This window comes from Uloborus diversus, chromosome 2 (genome assembly GCF_026930045.1).
Source record: "Uloborus diversus isolate 005 chromosome 2, Udiv.v.3.1, whole genome shotgun sequence".
In the NCBI taxonomy this organism is placed as follows: Eukaryota; Metazoa; Arthropoda; class Arachnida; order Araneae; family Uloboridae; genus Uloborus; species Uloborus diversus.
In genome coordinates this window covers 107,749,197-107,774,872 of record NC_072732.1, presented here as the reverse complement: position 1 = coordinate 107,774,872, position 25,676 = coordinate 107,749,197, and the positions used below count along the sequence as shown (strand labels likewise).

At 33.7% G+C, this 25,676-nt stretch overlaps 1 protein-coding gene across 1 annotated transcript in view; it reads left to right on the top strand.

Annotated features, from left to right (window-relative positions):
• The first annotated feature begins 8,663 nt into the window (after positions 1 to 8,663).
• The window catches only part of LOC129217223 (acetoacetyl-CoA synthetase-like), a 79,238-nt gene continuing 62,225 nt past the window's right edge, over positions 8,664 to 25,676 (top strand). The window contains 4 exon segments of the mRNA XM_054851499.1: positions 8,664 to 8,794; positions 15,932 to 16,052; positions 17,847 to 17,950; positions 20,250 to 20,367. Of these exon segments, the coding sequence (XP_054707474.1) occupies positions 8,792 to 8,794; positions 15,932 to 16,052; positions 17,847 to 17,950; positions 20,250 to 20,367 (346 nt within the window). The 5' untranslated portion in view covers positions 8,664 to 8,791.

The following is a 25,676-nucleotide window of genomic DNA, read 5'->3' as shown; positions in this document are numbered from 1 at the left end:
TTTTGAAGTACGTGACTTTAACGAAACTTAAGATTTTAACTTTAACTCCTAAAATATTTACTTATACTTGTTTTAAGAATTCGATCTTTTACAAAACTTTATTGAGATTTCGGCGCTTTGAACAAATAACGGTCGCTTTTGGAAGCTTAGTGAAAATTCCGTAATCCAGCTTGAAGGCCTCTGGTTCAAACAAATGTAACTGATAAAAAAATTTTAAAAAAAAAATAGCACTATATTGTTAAATTTCATTTTTTTTCTTCTTTCAATCGTTTATTCATTAGTTTTACATTATCTGCCTTTATAGCAATATATTGTTGAACTTCTAGTGTTATATTTTTTGTTGTACATTTATTCGTTTTACATTATCTGTCCTTATAGCAAATATTGCTGATTTTTTATTGTTATTTTTTTATCGTTTACTTACTTATTTTACATTATTTGCCTTTATAGCAATATATTACTGAATTTCTATTGTTATTTACTCGACGTTAAATCCCGGTTATCACAAATTTGCCATTTCAACTGAGCTTGCACGCGGACTTAACTGATTTCAAAAATCTTGCAAAAAATAATTACAAACACTTTAAATTTGGTAATAAATATGAGATAGCAACAGATAAAAATTAGAAATCACAAAGTTTTCTCTAATTTAGTTTTTAGACCTCGGTAAAGATTGAATTTCGCGTCTTAATTATTAATGAATTCGGTGTCTGATTTTTCTGTTCTTTTTCAGGACCAAATTTTTAACCTCAGAAGAGCGTACTAGAATTGCAGCATCACTTCTAATACAAAGCCGAACCCTCAACCTAAATAAAAATGTATAATACTAAGTTGTTTACACCTAACGTAAAATATCCGCAAAAGACGGATTTCTGTACTAATATTCCAATCATTTTTGAAGTACACAACGTGTTTTACATTTATGTTAAATAAATGTTTCCAAACTAGTAAATATTGAAGTGTCATTTTTCTCTTAAGATTATCAGTTGTTCATATCCGTAGTTTCATATAATATATCACGAAATCGCTGTGAAAATATTCTAATCGCATTCATTAATTGGTGGGACTCTCGCTCAGTCTAAATATAAACAAGCAACACGAAATCTTAAAACAGAAAGCCCAAAAAGCTAAGTCCGAGCGCAAGCGCAGTTGAAATGGCAAATTTGTGATAACCGGGATTTAACGTCTAATTTTTGACTTTCTATTGTTATTTTTACTTCCTTTTACAAAAAAGGAAGCATTGTATTCGCGAAAAAAATTTCACTCAAAAATCGACCTTAATTTCCATTTTACTCACCCCCGAATGAATATTGAGTCCCCCCCCCCCCCCCCGACTCGACCACACGTGAATAAGTGCCTAAGAACGTATAGACACGCGAAATATCCATAATAACGATTCCCGAGTTAATTACAACGAATCGTCTCCTGACGTCTGTATGTACGTATATTTATGCATGTGCGGATGTGCGTATGTATGTCGCATAACTCAAGAAGGGTAAGTCCTAGAAAGTTGAAATTTGGTACGTAGACTCCTAGTGGGGCCTAGTTGTGCACCTCCCCTTTTAGTTGCATTCAGGTGTTTCTAAAGGGGTCTTTTGCCCCTTTTTGGGGAGAAATCATTGTTAATTTCCATGTAAACTCATTAAAGCAATTTTTGAAGTCGATTCTATTTATTATGCAATTCCTTTCATTTTAACCGGAGATTTTAATATTAATTTTGCTTCTGATCGAGCTAAAAATTTAGTATAGTTAGATTACAATTACAAATGATTAATTAGCCAGAAAAAAATTATTAAATAAAAACAAAAAACCCGACTGCGTAAAAACCAAAAAAAAAAACTAAAAAGAAAAATGTATAAGCCCAGTAGTTTAGAATGTTATTAAGTACTATTGAATAACTACACCGTTGAAATACTTTTATTACCGTACACAGATAAGACAAATCATAAATTAAAAAGCAGAATAGAAGGATCAACAAACTACTGGACTTATATATTTTTCTTTTTAGTTTTTTTTTTTTTTTGGTTTTTACGCAGTCGGGTTTTTTATTTTTATTTAATAATTTTTTATTTGACACTTTTTAATTAATTTTCATTGACTTAGTTATTATGATTATGATACGGTACATTTCGCAATCTTGTCATTTCATTGAGAGAGTTTGTTTGTATCGTGAGGTCTATTTAGTAACTTGCGGGGGTCTAAACTAGAGATAATTAGTCCCTCTAGGGACCTAACTTCGCTTAAAGCTACATGTGCTTCGCCTTCGGCAAAAATGCGCGAACTTAAGTCAACCACAGCACAGCTATATAAACAGCCTGTATAAGTCATGATGACACGAAATCGGAAACGTCCCCCCCCCCCCCCCCGTCAGTCAAATCTTTCTCGCAAAACTAAAAAAGCCTATCGAGAAAGCACACGTTGCGAAACTCAGTCCCTTGAATCAAGGCAAAAACAAATGCTACATGTTAGAGATGAAAATCGAGTTAGTAGACTTTCTTTCTTTTGGTGCTTATTGCACGGGTTTATTTTGATGAGGACTACAATCTGAGTGTCTTGCCTTCGTTACGCATATAATATACATTTTATTACAGTACAGAATACAAATAAAGAACACATGAAAGAATTCACATCAGAAAGAGGGGAAAGTACATCCGGAGCGAGGGTGTCTTGACCCACCGCCTCAAGTGGGAGAAGCAATCGATTAAACCATTCGGCCACTAAGATCCCAATTGGTAGACTTAGTAAACAAAAAAAATTCAGGCAGCGAAAACTACCTGCATTTGTCACACGCAGGTAGCATGTGACACAGTGTGCAACACCAAACGTGCGCCGATCCCGAACTGCAAATATTTTGTCAACTGGTTGTTGATATGGTGAATTTTCATTACTGTCATGTGTTTAGTGACATTCCCAAGGTTAAGACAAATCGATTGACGTAAGAATTACCAAAATTGACCAAGGCGTTTAGCCCCTAGAACGCCACATAGAAACGGACATTCATACATAGACTGATAAACACATTACCCTCCTTTGCGTCGCGCATGCACAGTCGGGTAAAAAGCCACTACAAGTCACAGAACTGCACTTGATGCAGTCTTTGCAAGATTTTTAGATAACATACAATGCAAAAATTTCGTTGCTTATTATAGCTACCATAAGCCAATTGTTACTTTCATAGGATTAAACAGAGCTGCCAACTGTTACTAAAAAATCGTAGTTTCTACGAATTACAGCTTTAAACTACGACGCTACAAAAATGGGTCCAAAAACTACGATTTTCTGCTTTTTTTTTTTAATTTATAATCCCAAGAACACACACACACACACACAAAAAAAAAATAAGAATCATAAACTGCATGAAAACTAAACCGGCAGCACACGTGTAGAAGTTTGATTTTCTGAACTGACCGGTTTAGTTTTCATGCAAAAAAAAGGTATGGGTACTTCGGCAAAAAAAAAGCGGAAAAACTGCCAAAAATATCGTGAAGAACATAAAAGCACTTGGCCATTCTTTATTTCATCTTTAAGGACGGGTCATGTAAGATGCACTATTTGCAATAGCGATTTTTCAGTTGAACATGGTGGTCGTGATGGTTGCCGTAAGCATGTTACTTCAAGAAGACATGCTGACCGGGTGAAAGGTACAGCTAATAATCAAGAATTTATCATCTTAAAGTATTCAGTATAAAATCTTTCATTCCGTATTGATATTTTCTGTACCATATTTGAAATTCATTGAGTGTCATTATTTTGTTCATTATGCTGTTGACAATTCATCACTGTTTGATTCTGAAGCAGCGACCACGCCCTCCTCCCCCGCAAAATGCAGCTACGATTTTGGATTTTCAAAGGTTGGCAGCTCTGGGATTAAGTAATGATAATAATTTAACCCTATGAAAGTTATCTGCCAAGCGTCCCGTGAAGCACTTTTTTTTTAACAGTGTATGAGGCATAACATCTAACTATGCGAATCCAAAAGAAAGAAAAAAACAACTTAAGGTTGAAGTACGAGCACGATTCATAAGATCCAAGGCTTCACTCGATGCGCGTCTTATCTGGCTCAGTCATTTCTCAAGAGATCAAAGGCGCCGACTTGCCCGCAAGAGTGCGTTGTAGTATAACCGGGCGATCCTTTGTTTACATTAGTTAGCGTATTATGCGCATTATTTCTGCTGCTAAACGGGACGTATTTTCTATCTTTAACGTAAAATTTCATAGATATCTTTAACCGATGTAGTACAGGGCGAATTGATGCCGGAACGGCGAATCAGTTCTGTTTTTCAGGGGAATTTTTTGTTTTTTCTTCTTTTCAGGTGAAGCTGGTCCCAACTCAGGATTCAACTATTTCTCATTGGCGTTCACTTCTGGGAAAATGCATCCCTGAAGCACAGGGGACTCCAAAGCATTGTGGGCTTGGACCTCACTTTTAGTAAATTAGGCCCAGGGATTACTTATAAAGTTTTTGAGACATTTAATGTGAGTTGATATCGAGAAGGGTTCAAACATTACTCTTTTTCTAAATTTCAAAAAAAAACAAAAATGTCTGAGAAGGAAACCTTGCTGTTTATAAATTACGTAGTATTTTACTGCATATTTAAAGGAGGTATTTAATGGCGCAATCGTCTAGATTTAGACAAAATTGTTTTATTCTCACCATATCGGTAAGACTGCAATACATTTTTTCTCTTTTGATATTATTTCGTTATAGGTACGTCGCTTGGCTTAGTGAGTTTTCTCTTCACCTTGACGAAATACGATGTCTAAATAAATTAGACCATCGAAAACATTTAAAGTTTTATCACATATATATAGTTTTATTACCTATATATTTATTATAAGTTTCAATAATCCTCCCAGTAAATGAAACCATCCAGGAAACGGCATTAAAAGTTTCAGTAAAATAATTTTAAAAATCCGTTGAATAAACTATATTTGACAACAATAAAAGCTTCATTTTATTGAAACCAAAAAACCAAATACGGGGGCAAGAAATAAAATGAAAAATAATCGCCAAGATTTGAAATACATCGTGACGCACACATATGTAATCTAAAGCCCTGGATCGAGGGCTTTAATGTAATCCTTTGGCATCACAAAATTTTACAGCATTATATTTCTTGCCATTTAATATTCACATTAGGGCCGTGGTAGCCCGATCGGTAGAGTGTCGGATTTGGGGCCGGAGGGTCCTGAGTTCGAACCTCGATGGTCGAAGATCCACGGTCGTCATTAAAGGGGACTGGGCGACGTTAAATATGCTCGTGGTCTCAATGTCCTCCAAGTGAAACGATACCTCTGGGGGTGCTAGCACCAGGTAGCTATTAGCTCCTGGTCTAATTCTAAATTCTCATTAACTGTTCGATCCGATGATGGTGCTGCCATCTATCGGTATAAAAAATAATGGAGGCAAGTCACTTAGTATGCAGTCCTCGACATAAATACAGTTGTAGTCAGTTGTGACTCGGAATCGAATATTCACATTAAAATCAATGGAGAATTATCTCCTCGCGGAACATGAGAAGTTGGCAAAAAAATTTTCTGCTGCTAAAATTACTGCCGCCAATGTTTGTTCTTCTGATACTTTGATGGAACTTTTATTGTTTTAAAATTAATTGATACATTTATTTGGCGAATTATTTTACACTTTAATTGATCTTTGGCTGAATACAGTAACGTGGTAGCTTCCTAATACTGTTTAGTTTTGATTTAGAGGATTACTTAATAGCTTAATTTAATTTTCCAATACATTTTTTTTTCATTTTAATGTCACTTTTTATGCTACTTAATGACTTTTTTTTTTTTTTTCGAAATTTGATTTTTAGCAAATAATTCAAAAGTTTGTGGAACTTTTTAAATTTTTTTTGTTGCATAATTTATTTATGCGGCGAAATTTCTCCCGTTTAAATTTCCTCACAATGCGTAAACATTGGAATACCGTTTACCTTTTTAACAGATTTGTTTTTATTTTTCAACTGTTATTATTTTTATTTATTTATTTTTTCAACAAGCAAAAGTTTTATTCTAAAAAAATTAGAAGGAATTTTTATTATTATTTTTTCAAAGGCTGGAATGTACGTTTATTAAAATCTTTAAATGAAAAGCTACCATCTTATCCTTTTTTTGCAATTTTTATGGGCATGTTCATTCTGGTGAATTCATTATTGTTTCAATGTACTTTTAAATGATTTCAATTTCTTGTTTTTTAACATACAACGTACTCCTTAATGATATAAATTGTGATGTATAATGATCGATGCTAACGATCAGGTTCATGGCAAAGTTTTAATTAGATATGTTTTCTTCTTAACTTTCTTTAAAATAATTGTATCTCTATGTATTTTTTGTGCATTTTATTAGTTCTTATTACGAAATAAAATAAAGATGTCAAATTCAGCTATTCACCATTTTCAAAATACGTCTTTAAAAAAAAAACTAATTTTGAATTAAACTTTAAAGTAAGAAAAAGAATTACTAAAAGCTTTTTGGATGTTTCCATAAATATATTTATCAACTAGGAAAAATATCCGGCGTTGCCTGGGTTAGTAATAATTATGAGAAACAATTGCTACTTACATTTATTTTCTCTTTTAACTGACAAATATATTTATCAGTTGTGCTTGATGAAGCATATATAATTAATTTTTGCATATAATAAAACTAAAAAAATATTTTTTCTTGATACAAATTATGGAGCATAGTTCATATGTTTAACAAACAGTATGGTTTCGTCCATAAGGTGTAATGTTTAATTTTATAATATTACGCATAATTTCATTCAAAACCAATTTCCAATATTTGTTTTTTATTAATTGGAAGCAGAAATTACCCCCCCCCCCCTCCACCCCCCAAAAAGAACTAAAAAAAAAACAATATTTCCAAAACATTTTATTCACATACGTTTTCAAACAGAAAACTTCTTTTTAATTTCATTTGAATTGTTATCTAATGAATAAATTGCAATAAATGCTAACTCCTATTTATATTTATTGAAGGTTTGCAGTTACATTACTCAAATAATTTTGAAATGCTTCATTGCGAAAAGTTGGAATAGTTTATCACAAAATTTTTTCATACACGGAATTTACATTGATTTAACTAGATAAACATCTTTCTCAGCTTGTATTCATTTTTGTTGCAAAACTTAATTTTTCTTGAAAACAAAGTTTCACCTTTTTTCACTTTTTACCTAAAATATCTTTACAAACACTTTTCTTCAGGAAGAAAAAATCCGCTTTTAAATTAACTCAAATACTTTTCAACTCAATTTTGAATACCCATTTTCTTTAAAAATAAACTTATCTGATGTTTATATAGTTAAAAATTGCCCCAAAATCCAACAGATGTCGCTGGAGTCTGACCGGGTTCCGGGTTTTTGTTTGATTGATTGATTTCATACTACAACTTTTATTGAAATGACTGAGCCTGATAAGACGCGTATCAAGTGAATCCTTGATAAGGTCAAACTTTAAGGCTTCCTTTTTACTTCATTTTACAAAAAGGAAGTATTGTATTCGCGAAAAAAAATTTCACTAAAAAATCAGCCTTAATTTCCATTTTGCTCACCCCAAAATGAATGTTGAGGTTTTTTTTCGACCCGACCACACATACATATGTACCTAAGGACGTATAGACGCCCGAAATATATATTTTGCAGTTTCCCGAGTAAATTACAACGAGTTTTCTCGTGACGTCTGTATGTACGTAGGTATGTGCGTATGTCCGTATGTGTGTATGTATGTCGCATAACTCAAGAACGGTGTGCTCTAGAAAGTTGAAATTTGGTACGTAGACTCCTAGTGGGTCTAGTTGTGCACCTTCCGTTTTGGTTGCAGTAGGGTGTTTCTAAAGGGGTCTTTTGCACCTTTTAGGAGGGAATTCATTGTTAATTTCAATGCAAACTCAAGTGGTGTTACAATTTGGCGGACAATTGGCGATTTATCGCCAGTCTTTTGGTCGCCAAATTCGCCACAAATTTGGCGATTATTTATTTAGTTATTTATTTATTTTTTAAATCTGGTTTCAATGTGACCATTTGTTGGTGATATTTAGAGAGTTAAGTCTTGAATCACATTAAAATTGCAATAATGGAGAAATAACATTAAATTGGTGTAAAAGGAAGCCATGTGATGCACACATCAGCTCGTTTTTCTGAAGGAAAGGGGGAAGAAAAAAGAAAAAGAGTGTAGACATTTTAGTAAAAATGTCTTCCAACTCCATGCAGCTAATAATCAGCTTTGGGATCGCGTGTGACGTATTTTTCAGCAACAAGAGGGTTAACAAAATTCATTGTCAGAAGTTTTAACACAACTTCTGTCAAGTGTTCAAAACTAACTTTTAAAACCTATTTCTAATCTGCACTCTTTTCACAATAAAACTATAAATGAGCAACTGTCCTCAAAACATATTTTTTCTAAAGCTTATTGAAAAACAAGACATTGAAACAAAAGAGTAAAATTGTGTTTTGAAAGAAACAACTATAACATCTTCCGGCATTTTTTAATAAAACTGATGTGTATCAAAGTAGAAATTTCTATAAGTAGGTGAAGACATATTATGTAGAAGATTACGATTAGATAGAAAAAGTTGTTATGAAAAGTCGATTAAAGTAAGCTTTTGTGAAGGTTATTGTAAAGAGATAAAGTCCTATTTTTCACCACCTGTAACTTTGCGGTTCACCATCATTCATTGATAACTAAAACATTCTTACTGAAATTCGTTTTGACCATCAACCATCAAATACAACAACATTTCTAGTGCGTAATATTTCCAGTAGCAATCATTTTCACAGGCAATGGTAATATATAGAAATGTTAAATTGTTTTCAGTTTATGATGTTTTGTCTTATTGTATTGTGTAATTATATATATTATGGCTGTATTTAAGGAGTGGGCTTTTTGGGTTCAAATCCCCTCTGAAAATTTTCAAAACTATTCGAAAAAATGCTTTTTCCTTTAAACTTGTTTTGCTGCAAAAATTATTATTACTATATTATTTCATTTACTAATATATTTTTCAGTTTCACTTAAAAAACGAAATTGTTATTGTTGAAGAATTATGCAAGCTCAGTGTTTTATCCGCAGTACTTATTACTTCCTTTTACAAAGAAGGAAGTACTGTATTCGCGAAAAAAATTTCAGTCAGAAATCGACCTTAATTTCCATTTTACTCACCCCAGAATTAATATTGAGTTTTTTTTTTTTTTTTTTTTTTCGACACGACCAGACCTAAGAACGTATAGACATGCGAAATATCCGTAATGATGATTTCCGAGTTAATTACAACGACTTTTCTCGTGATGTCTGTATGTACGTATGTATGTGCATATGTATATCGCATAACTCAAGAACTGTAAGTCCTAGAAAATTGAAATTAGGTACGTAGACTCCTAGTGGGGTCTAGTTGTGCACTTCCCCTTTTGGTTGCATTGGGCTGTTTCTAAAGGGGTCTTTTGCACCTTTTTGGGGCAAATCATTGTTAATTTCGATGTAAACTCAAGTGGTGTTATAATTTGGCGGACACTTGGCGATATATCGCCATTTTGGTCGCCAAGTTTTGTCGCCAACTTACCCACAAATTTGGCGATTTTTTTTAAAAATTTGTTTCAATTTGGCCACTGTTGGTGATATTTAGAGAGTAAACAATTGAATCACATTGAAATTGCCAGCAATGGGGAATTGACATTAAATTGGAGTAAAAGGAACTCATGTGATGCACACATCAGCTCGTTTTTAATATAGTTATTGCAAATATCTTTGCCTAAAAATCAATTCTGCGTATTCCTTCAAATTTCAAATACCATACGGTAACAAAAAAACAGGGTGGCCACTCCCCCAAAGGCAAAGATGCGAAGCCTCCCAACATAAGAGCCCCCCCTCCCCTCAAAGTAAAAATTATCCCTCAAAACAACCCCCTAAAAATTTCACGAGCATTACTTCCAATGCGCATCAATGAGTTCACACGTCTGTTTTTCTGAGCTGAACTGCCAATTGAATATTTTTATGTAGTGCACTCATCAGATTTATTTCCTTCATTTAATAGACACGTCATTTTTTACATCTGCTCATGCATGCTAATGTCTTTTCAACCGCACCCCCTCATTAAAATGACCTATTGTAACACAGAAAAATAGAATATCCGATTGAAATCAAATTTTATTGACCATACAGATTTCATGAGTTAAAATTCTTTATAACCCCCCCCCCCCCGAAACAAAAGAGCCTGGTTACGTAAAGAGCCCTGATATATATATATATATATATATATATATATATATATACATACACACGTTTGGAAGAAGAGTGCCACAATCCGAAATGTTCAATTTTCTTTTTTTTTTTTCGCTTAAAGGACTTCAAAGGACATTTTCCTCTTTGAAAAATAATGACAGAGTTTTTGTTTTAATGTTAACCACTGGAGAGCACAGCAAACTTACTCTTCTTAATGCAAATTGCCTGAGGAGTTCAACTTCAAACACTTCTCCTGTAAAATTTTAATTTTTTCGTATTGTGGCACGGTTCTTCCAAATGAGCGATATATCGCTGCCTCAGAGCAACAGAAAGATATCTAATTCCAGAAATAACACTAAGATATCTTAGTGTTGCTCTGAAGTGACGATAGATAGATTGATATATAGATAGGTAGATAGATAAATAGATAGATATAGATAAATAGATATTTGGAAGTACAGTCGGATCCCGACTTACGCGAGGGATGCGTACCAAGACTTTTCGCGTAAGTCGAAATTTCACGTTGTGGAAAAGAATCGTGAATATGATTTTTTTTTAACATACCCAATCATTTTCGACATTTTTAAACATCTTTTAAACTGCTTTAGACCATTTTTTAACTTTATATTACCATTTCGTACATAAAGAGCTGCATTTTTACCGTACTTAAAAAAAAGCTGTATTATTCAACATAAAATACTGTTACGATGCACAAAATCAATGATCAGTGAGAGAGAGACGAAAACAAAGCAGTACGGTGAGTACATTAGGCAGTAATAATAAAGTACTGCACTGTAAGAGTAGATACAATACAGTAGATACAGTAAGTCAGTGGCGCAGCCACGGGAGGGGTCTTGGGGTTAAAACCCCTCCCACAGCTCGAACACATTCATTTCCTTCGTAAAAATAAAGGGAAACAAACAGTATTTCAACTTTTCCTAGAGTGACAAAAAAAGATCTAACTACTTTAAATGATCGGGAAGCAGCCACGAATTACTTTCCAATTCTTAAACATACAGTAATATTTCATGATAAGCACCTCTATGGGTATAAGAGAGCTAAATTGGAGCTCAATAAAGAGCAACATGGTATGGTCAATCAACACTTCCAGCACTGAACAAATCTTTTTTAGGGGTTCCTTCCCATTTCCCATTGTGAAATATCAAAACCGTTATTAGCATTTGTCATTCAAAAAGAAATTGATGTATTTGAAGTCTAAAATGGCGTTTTTAAATGATCTCACCAAAAAACTAGCAATAAAATAAATAAATAATAATAAGATTAAAGTAAAACTTATTTTAAATATACTGCGTGCTTTTTCCCGCTTTCTTCGTTTTAAACTTATAGTGACATCAATACGAAATATTAATTATTTTAGCAAGAATTATAGACGAATAACTTCTAATCCGAAAAAACTTTTTGATTAAATATATGGAATAATTTCGCATCATGAATGAATGTGAAAGAAAACAACGATTTTCAATTTTTAAAACCCCTCCGAAAAATTTTCTGGCTGCTCCACTGCAATAAGTTATATTTATAACTTAAAAATTGAAGATGATGATTTTTGCTGCGCATGCTGATCGTCATTCTAATATATTTTTAATACAATAGCTTCGCATTTACTTTTACAACTTATACATCTATGGTAACATTCCTCTTTCAGGGTCTCAATAATATACAATACGAGAGTAGATTTCAATTTCATATTGTTTGCATTTTGCTGAAACACTACTCTGCGAGCTTCATATTAAAACTAGGCTCTGGACTTATACTGATTGCCTTCTCTTTACTTTTAATTATACTTATGAAAGATTCACTCATACCTAACTGTCGTGCTACCTTCGACCACTTTCTAGTTGTTCAAGCGTATTTGTTCCCATCTTCAAAATTTAGATGAAACTGTGCGCCTAGTGCCACAATATTTCATCACCATTCATATTTAGAATGAATAAATGAAAAATATGAGGAGTGGTGATATATACACACTAATAAAGCTATGTTTATAGTGCGGTGTGTGGGAACTTGCGTAGTCAGTGATGGTACATTCACGAAGTCAATATCAAAGCAGAAACTTAGCATCACGATACCTTTCGAAATAGTTTCGTGTTGAGAGTGTAATTCGCTTTAGCTCTAAAATTTCTGCTCCTGAAAAATTCGCGTTATAGCCATTTCGCGTAAGTCGGATAGCGTTGTAGCGGCATTCGACTGTACAGCATCTTAGAAAAATGCGTGAAGAATGTACAGAAAATTTAAACTTGCGGTTTTACTGATGCATTTGCTTAACACAAGAAAGCTGGTATTTAGAGTATTTTCTTGCCTTATAGTTTTTATTAAAATGTGAAAGTGAATCATTTGGTTAATTACTTTTTGCAGAATATTTCAAGCCTGTAAAGAACAAACATCATTCCTGTATCCGTTCTTTTACAATTAAAGAACACAATGCAATGATTCCTTGACGCAAATTAATACTGTAGCGTTCGATAAGCTACTTCGCTGTCGCACAACCTGTCTTTTATCACCACTGAGGAATGAATCTAAGTAAAAGAATCGCCAACGTGTTTGATAACAAAGTGAAAGTTAAGTTTAAAATTGTTTCTTACTCCCAATCAAGATTATGTTCTAAAACGAGAGCATCTTATGAAAAATGAACCAAATTTAAAGAAAATCTATATGAGATTCCCCTTTTATTTTGTGTTCCACTTCTACAGTTTTTTCAAACGAAACAACGCCAAAGCAAGCTGTTGAAAGATCAATGATAAAGGGAAATTAGATTTGGATTTTAAGACAAACAAACAATGCTTTTCAATGGGACGTGAGAAAAACTGCTAAAAAAAAAGCTTAAACAAATTTTAAAATTTTTTTCGTAAAACTTTCAATAAAACACTTGGAACATTTACAGTGCATAGAAAAAGTTTCAAATTTCGTAAAGTACATTTTACATGATACGTAGTTGAGCTGAAAACTAATATTTGTTGTTTTCGTGTCAATAGTTAATAATCACTGCAAAATGATTAGGACCCATGCCTGTAGAGGTTGAACTAATGATAAAAAAAAGAAAGATATACAGCCCAAACATAGGAAATAACACCCAGGGTAACGGTGGGAATCGAACCTTTGACCTCCAACACATGAAGCAGAGCTTCTACGACAGAGCCACGGAGGCTCCAAACAAATATTTAAACCAGTTAAACTATGTATCAACATTGAATTAGTGCATAAAGTTAAATTAAAATTTTAATTTTACTCTTTTTCCCTGCTAGCTATTAAATTAACAACACTGACGTGTGCAAATAAAGAGCAGTAACTGCATTTTTTCTTTTCTTTTTTTTCTTTTTTTACTTCCTTTTACAAAAAAGGAAGTATTGTATTCGCAAAAAAATGTTCACTCAAAAATCGACCTTAATTTCCATTTTGTTCACCCCCGAATGAATGTTGAGTTTTTTTTTTTTCGACTCGACCAGACGTGGATAGGTGCCTAAGAACGTATAGACACGCGAAATATCCATTTTGACGATTCCCGAGTTAGTTACAACGAGTTTTCTCGTGACGTCTACATGTACGTATGTATGTGCGGATGTATGTCACATAACTCAAGAACGTAATCTCCTAGAAAGTTGAAATTTGTTACGTAGACTCCTAGTGGGGTTTAGTTGTGCACTCCCCTTTTGGTTGCATTCGCGTGTTTCTAAGGGGGTCTTTTGCCCCTTTTTTTGGGGGGGGGGAGTCATTGTTAATTTCGATGTAAACTCAAGTGGTGTTACAATTTGGCAGACACTTGGCGATATATCGCCAGTCTTTTGGTCGCCAAGTTTTGTCGCCATCTTGGGGACAAATTTGGCGATTTTTTTTTTAAAATCTGGTTTTAATTTAGCCACTGTTGGTGATATTTAGAGAGTAAGCTATTGAACCACATTAAAATTACCAATAATGGGAAAATGACATTAAATTGGAGCAAAAGGAAGTCATATGAGGCACGCATCACCTCGTTTTTATTTTGCTATCTGATGTACGTTAGCTTTATTGTACAAGCTTGCCTGTTTGGTTTCCGCTGAAAAAAAAAAGCGCGAAAAAAACATTTATTTCCAATACTTTCCTATTGTTGGTAGTACAGTAGAACTCGCTTATAACGAGCACGAAGGAACCACGAAATTTTCTCTTTATAACCGAATGCTCGAAAGAAACAGGTTTTCATAAAAACCCATGAAAATTCATGCATTTCCTTTGCTTTTTTTTTTATTTACGGATGTACTGTACGAAAGAAGTTGGTTTAACTTTGAGTTGTCTTATTTCCCCCCTCTTGTGTTATTGTTTTACGAAGAATGCTCGTTAAAAATTCCTCTGCACATCAAAAGCTATCAAGTTTGTAGAGAGTAGTTCAGCTTCAAATTCTTCACATTCGTCGTTGTCACCGTTGCTTTCTTTCTTTTTTTTATTTCAACCAGCATTATAGCTTGAATTTGAGTTACATTAATCTCGGAAACGAGAACATTGGCATCGATGAATATATAATTTTCAACTGCAAAGACTGTCATCCCTTGTTCTCAGAATTCATGAGTCATCACACACCGATTGACTTCGGAATGTGAAAGGAAGTATTACCAAAACGAGCTGATGGTGTGCATCACATGTCTTCCTTTTACTCTAATTTAATGTCATTTTCCCATTATTGGCAATTTTAATGTGATTCAATAGTTTACTCTCTAAATACCACCAACAGTGGCCAAATTGAAACCAGATTTAAAATTTAAAAAAATTTAAATCGCCAAATTTGTTACCAATTTGGCGACAAAACTTGCCGACCAAAAGACTGGCGAGATATCGCCAAGTGTCCGCCAAATTATAACATCACCTGAGTTTACATCGAAATTAACAATGATTTCCCCCCCCCCCAAAAAAAGGGGAAAAGACCCCTTTAGAAACACCCGAATGCCAAAGGGGACCAGGGAGGTGCACAACTAGACCCTACTAGGAGTCTACGTATCAAATTTCAACTTTCTAGGACTTACCATTCTTGAGTTATGCGTCATACATACGCACATCCGCACGTACGCACATACGCATACATACATACGTACATACAGATGTCAGAGAAAACTCGTTGTAATTAACTCGGAAATCGTCAAAATGGTTATTTCGCATGTCTATACGTTCTTAGGCATCCTTATCCACGTGTGGTCGAGTCGAAAACAAAACTCAACATTCATTCTGGGGTGAGCAAAATGGAAATTAAGGTCGATTTTTGAGTGAAATATTTTTCGCGAATACAATACTTCCTTTTTTTGTAAAAGGAAGTAAAAAAGATATGCTGAGCTGCTGGAAGTCAGTAGAAATGAAATGAATCATAAATTATTGCTCGTTTTAAGCGGGGTTTGATTGCTAAAATAATAGCTCCCATAGATTTAACATTGTGCCAACGAACTATTTCTGACTTCTTCGCTAAATCCGAATTCTCGTTAAACCAGGGCTTGTTATAAATGAGTTCAACTGAATTAAATCAAAAACGTGTTTCTTCAAGTATCTCGAAAACTCCATTTCTGCAGAAGCGCCATTTTCCTGCCCACAGCCGAGTCATCATTTAAGAACATAATTAACAGTGAATCAATTTTAGATATTCCTTTTTAAAAAAAAAACTATTGTGTCTTATATGTACTGTATGACTTAATTTTAAGTTCATACATTTAATAAAATGTTTCCTTTTGAAGGAGGATGATAGTCACAGAAATTTTGAAAATGTTCCAGTCATGTGGGAGCCTGGTCCAGATTCTGGAAAAATGCTGAAAAAGTTCAAAAAAAGGATTGAAGACAAATTTTCCATAAAACTAAGTAGGTTTCGGCAAATACTCAATGATACAAATTTTGCGTTTGTTCCCAAAGTATTGTATGAATTGAATAACAAGTTCAATGGAGACAACTGCAGTCATGGGTGGAGTCACACGTATAAAAAAATGAAAAAGAAGTAAAGGAAAAGAACATGATTGCCAGGACCAAAATTACTCTTAGTTTTTCCACATTGGATCCAAAGGAAATGTAATCTGTTGAGGTTATTGATTAGTCAACTTTTCAAATTGAAACTGGACACTTTGCACTGAATGTGTTAAATAGCTAATCGTTAAGATAGAACCTTTGTGATGAAAAGTAAAGTAAGAAATAACAACGTCAAAAAGCACAAATTGCAGATTACTGCCAGACCACTAGCACAGTCAGAAATACCTTCTGGAGGGGTTTATTTGATCAATAAAGGAGACTGAAATATTCAGACAGTGGTGGCGCTAGGAAATCGCCGACGGGGAGGCAAGCTTGCCCGACAGGGGGCATAGCCAAATTTTAGTTTGCAATATAACCCCCCTCTAATTTAGGTGATAGAGAAACCAATTATTCTAGGGACAACACGAATTCCCCATAAAAATTAAAAGCAAAAAATAAAAATTTTGAAATAGATAAAATGAAATATGTAGGGGAAAAAATTAAATTTAAAATGAAAGACATGAAACTAGGCTTTTGGGAGCAGGGTCATCACGAGATCAATAAACTAGAACTGTCTGAGAATCAGAATTTGACGAAAAATCTAAATATGATGTAAAATCTTTATAAATTTCTGCTCTACAGAGTTTATACAGAGAAAGAATCTTAATAACAGGAACTTAGTTGTGAGTATAATGCTGCACTTACAAAAATTAGGGGGCCCTGGGGTTCCCCGGAAAATTTTCGAAATTGTAGCTCTGAAAATGCAATTTTGGATGGTCTTCGGTGATTTCATGGAGAGAAGGGATTGGGTGTCACCCCCAAAGAATTTTAAGAAATTGAAGTCCAGTAAACGAGATTTTAGTCGATCTGTCATGGAGTTTTATAGGGAGTGAAAATCGAGGTGCCCCCGAAAAAGTTTCAAAGCTCAAAATATTTATAGGGGAGCAGAGAAACCCACATCTTAAGTAAGCAGAAAAAGAGTAACTAATATTAAGTAAAAAAATTCAAAAGAAACTTGAGCCCGATGCCTAACTTACGCGTTTGTGTGTGTGCCTCGTTTCCCGGGAGAACGATAAGGCATAGCAACATGAAATTTGGCATACAGATGTAGTTTTTGACGACAGTGCACTTCGGAGAAAAAACGTTATTTAATGCTTTATGTGATTTTTAGAAATTTTTAATCAATTGAGTAAGAACTAATTGTTGTGTTTCTGTACTGTTGCAAATAAGGGAACTGAATTTAACTGCCCTCTAATTGTTAAGAGTCTGAAACAGTGAACTTTCCTCCCAAAATTACGTTCAAGTTAGAGGTGAATCGTCTTGAATTTCACAAAAAAAAAAAAAAAAAAAATCAATTAGTCTTTCATAAGTACCAATCATTTAAACCTAAGAGCGGTGATTTTTTTAAAATCGTCCTAGGTTTAGTTTATGAATAATTTATATTACAAGAAAAGCTTAGTTTATATAGGACTTTGCAAGAACTTATCTCCTAGATTAGACTGAACTCAGGCTGTTTAAGTAGTAAAATAAATTTTGAAGGCTTTGTAGGGGTCCCGCACTTTTGCTTGAAATTAAAACCCGATTACAAGTAACAACAAGATATTTCTCATATTTTCTATTGTGTAACTGGTAGAAATATTTTCTATTTTACAGATGATTACTGGGAGTTTTATGATTGGTCCATCGATAATCTTTCTGAGTTTTGGGAGGAAATCTGGCACTTCGTTGAAGTGATACATTCAAAATCTTTTGATCAGGTACTGACATAACTTAATTCTATTTGATTCAAATGTGTGGAAGTCCCTCCCCCCCCCCCTTTCAACATTTTTTTCAATTTTGGTCGAATGTTTGTTACGCACGGTTACTTGAAGTCGTAATTTAGGTATGAACGCCATCCATGTGTTAGCACCAGGCGTGTTTCCGCAGATGTATTGCGGAGATACTCTGAAGTCACGAGGGTGAAGGCGCGTCCCAAAACGTCTCGTAATCGGATCGTTTCCGAAATTTTAAAAGTATTTTTTTTTCTGAAAGAACATGCTTTGAAACATGGGATTCAACCATTTTTTAAATAATTTAACAAAGTTTAATATTAAAAAATATATATATTTTTATTGGTGCGCAGATTCAATTTCCTCTTTTACGCTTCTGCACATCACATCACAAGTGATAAAATGCCAATCACCGGTGCCTAGTGCAGAGCGCAATATTTAATTCGCTTCTGAATCATCATAACCTGGAAACGCGGTAGATGGCAAGCGTACGCATTTTAGCATGCCAGGGGAGTAGCGCACAAAGTTCATCACTTGTGACGTCAAAAAAACCACGCCTTATTTGAAAAATCGGACATTTTAAAAAGTTAGTTAACAATTAAACGTTTTGAAAATAAAAAAAATTCCTCTCTCCATGATGATGGTTCTTTTTTATTATGTATTTATTTATTCATTTTTTAAATTTATTTATTGCTCATTCTATCAACTTCAGTGACTAAAAATAGTACTTTTGACTGATGGAAACAACCCCATTCCTGCACTATGTGATATCGACTGTTTCTTACTTGTTAATTTAAAAAATCTCAGAGAAAGCATTGTCTGGTGTCATCAGATTGAGACTCCTTGAAGTCTAGACAGAAGAAGTTAGTGAAAATCTCCATAAAACACATCCGCGAGAGCATGACGCTGAATTATACTGTGTTTCGAAATGAATACTGATGTTTATGATTCTTAAGACTTCAGGGTAATGGGTTGTTTCCTTCAGTCAAAAGTAGTACTTTTGTCATTGAAATTGATAGAAGAAGCAAAAAAAAACCATGGACCCAGAAAATACTTTTATTTTCCCAACAGTTATTTTTTAATTATTTTTTTAAAATGTCCGATTTTTCAAACAAGGCGTGATCTTGATGACGTCACAAATGATGCTCTTCGACGAATCTTTCTACCACGTTTCCACGTTATGATAATCAGGAAGCGAATTAAAATTGCACTCTACGCTTGCTATCAACCATATCGTTGCCAATACACGTGAGTAAAGATGCGAATTAAATATTTTGCTCTGTGAATGGCAACACTGAATGGTCTTTCAACATTTGTGACGTCATCGGACTGAAGCGGGAACAAGGAAAGCGCACCGATATAAGTATTTTTTTTTAAATATTGAACCTAAACAAATTATTTAAAAAATGGTCAGATCCTATGTTTTTAAGCATGCTCTTTCAGAAAAAATACTTTTAAAATTTTGGAAACGACCCCATTGTGTGTAACAAACATTTAATCAATAAAGCTGACATGTGTTCCGGACCACTCTATACATAGAGTAACGACACCAGTAACAGATATGCTTAAGACATCGCTCTCAGGTTAATTCAATTTTCTGAGCCTTTCAATGTACAATTTAGACCTTTTAAAATATTTTTCTCTCATGCAATTACATCTCATCTAACGTATGGCTGCTCCTCTATCCTCTGAATTAGTTAATTCTATTTTCATTAGCTCAATTTTGAAAAAAGGTCCAACCCCCAGTATCAGACACAGAAAAATCTGATAATGCCCAGAAACAGATAGGATGAGGAAAGGATGAGTAATGGACAAATTTTTCCATTTTCTCCTCAAAATGTTCAAAAGTTCTTTATTTTTAGAACTAAAGCCCTATTAAATTCAAATGAACACGAAACATCGACAGATCTCATGGTGGATGTTCAGAATCTTCCACCATGTAAATACCAACTGGCTCATGAAATTAACTCTGATAACACTTGATGGTTGCACCGTATTCATGGGCCACAATAACATCACTTTTACCCGCCTAAAACTCTTATTATTTAAATTCAAACTTATTACTGTCGATTACTGGACCCTTGTCTGTTACTGGTGCCGTTACCCAACTAGGAGCGTCCCGAAAATAAGTTGCACCATGAATTTTCATCAATATTTTTTTTTTCTCATAAGTCTTGACATAAAAGTACGTTTTGGTGTCTTAATGATTTTTGTCTTGCATAAATTGCAAATACTTGATCCATAAGACATTTAAGTATTTAAGTTCATTAATAATCTGTTAAATTAGGTAATTGATTTGAACATTCCGTTGGAGCAATCCCCAGAGTGGTTTCCTGGTGCAAAACTTAACTTTGCTGAAAACCTATTGAAATTCAGAGATGACCAAGTAGCTTTAATAGTAGCAGGTAAGTTTTGCTTCCTTTTTTCATTAAATTATTTTTAACCGACTTCAAAAAAGAGGTTATGATTTCGTCTTGCGGCTTTTTATATATGTTTTCGTATTATTCCAAGACTACTGGACCGATTTGAAAAATTATTTTTTTTTGTTTGTAAGGGTATACTTCCCAAATAATCTCATGGTAATATGGTCTGGATCGGATAAGGGGTCCCGGAGAAATTCAATGGTAATCAAGTTCGGGTTTGATGAAACTGAGGGAACTCTTCAAATATCATACTCAGATTTAAAGCGATTTGTACTTTATTAACTTTGTATATCGTCTCACTTAATGAACCGGTTTTAAGGTTTTTTTTTTCTTTTTGTTTAGTGGTCTAACTTTACTCTAAGGTTTCAAATCTCTGATTTACCCTATTTGCTCTTTAGTGAAAAGTTATGGGTAAAAAACAATAAATTTCATATTATTTCCCTCGCAAACGATTGAATATAAATCCCATTGTTAAAAAAAATGCCATAAAACAAAGGTATGTTTTTTGTTTACCCATAGTCAAAGAAAGTACTAAAAAACGTTATTATAAAAGTAATCATAACGAAAATTTTGAATCAAGGATTCTCCGCAGCAAACATAAAATTTATTCTAGTGAAATTTTTTATCTTCATTTATTATGGAGGCATTTGAAGAACCATGTGACTTTTATCACGAGTTACATGACACGTATTGTTGTAAAACATAAATTACAATTTACAATATTACAATTTATAATTTACAGTTTTACGACTTGCAATTTACAGTTTATTTGTAGTTTGGGAAACCGTAAACATTTAAAAAGGTCTAACTAAATATTGAATCCAGTCTACTTTTCATCACAAATGAGGTGTAAGAATTGTTGCATTTCTGCTAATGCTCGTTCATCGTGAGGTTTAGTTAAAAGTTCAAAGGATTCTAAATCAGATCGAGCTATTACTTCAAGTCTTGACTCTGCTGATAGCTACGTATAGTCGTACTTTCGCAAGGTTCTTTTTTCCTAAATTTATGACAGCTTTATTCGAGGGTTGTGTGATACGTATTGTTGTGAAATATAATTTACAGTGTTACAATTTTAAAATTTACAATTTACAATTTTAAGTGAGTTATGTTGTTTTTTTAGTGACTCGTGCATTTGCTTTCGGAAAGTAAACGTTGATAAAATCGAATTAATGATAAAGAGAAAAAATTTTTGTACATAGTTGCGCGTTGGAAAAAGCCTTTCTCAACAGTCGTTGGAAGTCTCCAAGACGCTGTGGTGTATTTCTTTCTCTATCGTGCTCATCTTAGTTGTTTTCAGACTTATGAGCGCGACTCTTTCTTACTCGAGATGCGCGTAAGAAACATCTCAACGTCATGTACCACATACTCTATCCTACAAACGTATTTTATATTTACACCACTAAAAAGCAAAAAATAAATTACTTTTAAATAAAAAAAAAACGCCTTCAAAAACACGTAGGAACTAAAAACCAAAAAATAACCGATTACACTTAGGGGAGACCGGGGCAAGATGACTATGCTAACAATGTTCGTGGTTTATTAATTCATTTTTAAGGATAGTAAAATTAATTTTACATTAGCTGTTAGAGTAGTCCTTTGTAGCATTAAATATATTGCCATTTAATTTTTCAAATAAAAATAACGAAGGATTTTTTTTATTTTTTCATAACCTTAGCAAATCGTCATCTTGCCCCAGTACTGGGGCAAGATGACTTTGACCTAGGGGCAAGATGACAACGTTGAGAAAGGTTGAACATATTTTATGTTTTGAATATGTTACCTAGTTTTGCAAATGATAACCGTGTTTTTACATCTTACTAAGTATCAAATTAAGCGCAATGCGTTGTAGCGTAATGCTCAAGTGCAGCTAACAATAGACACAAATAAAAATACCATTTTCATGATTGGAACATTCCTCATGCCACCACTCTTGGCTTTTACAGCTCGGGATCCATTCTTCTGTTGGAGGTCTCAAAATTCCACTTTCCAAGCAAGACATCTTAGAACACTATTCTTTGAATTTGATGCAACTGCATTGCTTGGCATGAATACGGCCCCACAGTAATAGACTTGGGCCTACAGGAACTTGGTCTGATCTTTTTACTCCCTTTTTAGCTTCACGAGCTTATTTTCCCTATTTTTAAAAATAATTCTTTTTTTTTCTTCCGCTTTGCTCTTTGTTCTGACATTTCTTTGATGGGTGTGCTTGTAAGAATGTTAGAACTTCAGTTTTTGCTTTCTCGCATTGTGTTGCTTTAGGCAATGCATTGAAATCAAAAACACTAACATGCTTCTTTGGTGTATCGGAATCAGCATTTGCCATAACTTCTGCTTCGTCTGGAGGGTTTATATGTTGGCTTTCTACTCCCAAGGTCTGAGGATTAGCACTATTATTCTCAGTTTCAGAGCCAACAACGTCATAGTCCGCTTAAAAACAAGAAAATTATGAAACTCGATACCTTTTTCTTTAAACCCTTTATCGGCAATTCCAACTGTAGCTGCTTTGAAGTAAGCGGTGCTCAAAAGCTCACCAATATTTTTTTTCTGTGATAGTTTGTCCTTGATGAATGACCATAAAGTTGTCACATGCTTGGCTATAGTAGGTTTTTAATTGGGCAGAAAAATGACGCATCAGGAGCTAGAGACGATGCGATGTGTGAAATGGCAACCCAACCATGATAATGTTTTTTCACTGCAATATAAGATAGCCTGCAAAGCTATGTGAGATTTATGATTGTCAATAATCAGCAGAGCAAGAGGTTCTTTGCTTGGTTTAATTCATTCAACTAGTCATTTGGTCAACTTGTTTATAAATAGTCCCTGGTCACCCACTTTCGAACGATACCTACTTTGATTCAATGCAACCTTGAGCCCCAGAGGTGAAGCGCAAGGTCGCGTGCACAAACAGACAGCGTTTATAGGAATTTAATAAATTGTTATTTTAATAAATTCCGAAACACACGGGCAATAGGCAAGCTCGTCATCTTGCCCCGCGTTGCTGCCCGTCATCTTGCCCCAGACTGCCTGTTTGAACGGATTCTTCTCCATTGCAATAACAAAAGGCGTTTAATTGACATTTATTCATGGTAATAGGTAGTATTTAAACTAAGTTACTCATAAATACTCAAGAGACACGATCTATCCTATATGTATATGCAGCGGAGCTTTTTTACACATGCATAAAAGTTATATCGTGGCAACGGTAAACAAACAGAGCGTCAGAACTAACAAAAATATGGCGATTTCAGCGTCTCTATTCTATTGCTGAACGAACAGCGGATATGAGAGCCAGTAACATGCAGTTGATGCAGTTACCTAGTTTAAAACAGAAAAATTAAGGCATTCGTCATCTTGCCCCGGTCTCCCCTACATACTATTTCCTACCTAAACCTAGAAATGAAACTTATTTTACTATTCCAGTACAAAAATAAACAAAACTAAACACCCAATTATAAAATAAACACTGATTTTAATCTTTATACGATGAATTATTTTAAATACCTAACTAATTACATACGATCTCTTAATTTTTAATAATCTTTTGAAGTCGGGGTTTCTTATAAACTACTACCTAACGCATCTAAGTAGATTCAGTTTTAAAGACTAATTTCGTGTTTCGATAAATTAGTGTTTAATTCAGGATTCGGTGGGTTGTCAGTTACGTTAGGTAGTAATTATAGGAGTCTCCGACTTCAAAGGGTCATTAAAAATTAAGAGATCGTATATAATTAGTCAGGTTATAGTAATTAAAATCAATGTTTATTTTATAATTAATTGGTTGTTTAGTTTAGTTGATTTTTGTACTGGAGCTGTAAAATAAATTTCATTTCTAGGTTTGGGTCGGAAATAGTATGTAAGTTTAATCGGTTATTTTTTTGTTTTTTGACGGCTTTTTTTTTTTTTATTCAAAAGTAATTACAGCTTAGGATTGAAAGAGCTTTGAAAAAAGCTATTAGTGTTCGAAATTTTTCTTTTTTTAACGCAATATTTTGTTTAATATTACTTCAATCAATATTCTTCGTGCGCTGAAAACCCTCAAAGTCACTTGTTTTCCCCCAAGAAGTTTTATTTATCATTTATTCTTAATAATCTAAATAAATGCTTAATAGATGTAGTATAAATAAAAACATAGAATATCTAACAAACTTTTTAGTTATTTTTATTTCACTGGAAAACAAAGTAACTTGCAAATGTCTAAATTAAATACCTGTTAAAATGTTTGGAAATAATACCTAAACTTAATTTAATAGATGTGTCAATCCGCATAATTTCTTGAGATATTTTAGAAAAGTCATGCTCGACATTTTTCTTTCCTTTTTTTTTTTTTGAAATTCATGCCTCTAAAAGCTCCATATGAAAGATGTTTAAAACAACGCTTATTTTTTTCTAATCTCGCCCTTTAATTTTTAGAAGGCATCAATAGTCGTTTTCGTAGTCAAAAATGGGACTTTTAGACCTTTACATTTTGGAACAAATCTGTTTGAATTTCTTATATGGCAGTTAATTTTACACTTTGGTGCTAAAGTACATAAGATAATAGTCCCACATGTTAAGTTATATAACTGTAGCTTAATAATTAAAATAATAGCAACAGGTCAAAGTTCAAGGTCAAATGTATTTTTTTTTTCTCATTTCAAAATGCAATAAATCGTTTTGGGGGTTTGAAAATAATCTTTACTAATAATAAAGCTGAAAGTCTCTCTGTCTGGATGTCCGGAAGATGTCTGGATGTCTGGATCTCTATGACGCGCATAGCGTCTAGATCGCTCAGCCGATTTTCATGAAATTTGGTACAAAGTTAGTTTGTAGCATGGGGGTGTGCACCTCGAAGCGATTTTTCGAAAATTCGATGTGGTTCTTTTTAAATTCCAATTTTAAGAACAAAACTATCATAAGATGGACGAGTAAATTACGAAATTATCATAACGTAGATTCGTAACATGGGCACAAGCCTATTGGCGAGATACGAAATTATCATAACGTGGAACCGTATTATGGGTACAAGCCAACTGGCGAGAAAATTCACCATACATGATTTGTAAATATACAGGCGAACCAAAAGACCTTTTAATTTTTCTATTACGGGCAAAGCCGTGCGGGTACCACTAGTAATTAAAATAATGGCAAAAGGTCAAAGTTTAAGGTCAAATGTATTTTTTTTCTCATTTCAAAATGTAATAAATCGTTTGGGGGTTTAAAAAAAATCAAATGTGGCAAAAACTAACCAATTTATTAAATTTATAGGGTGAATTGTGTGTTCGTTTTACCTTTACAGTTTATAGTTCTTGAAA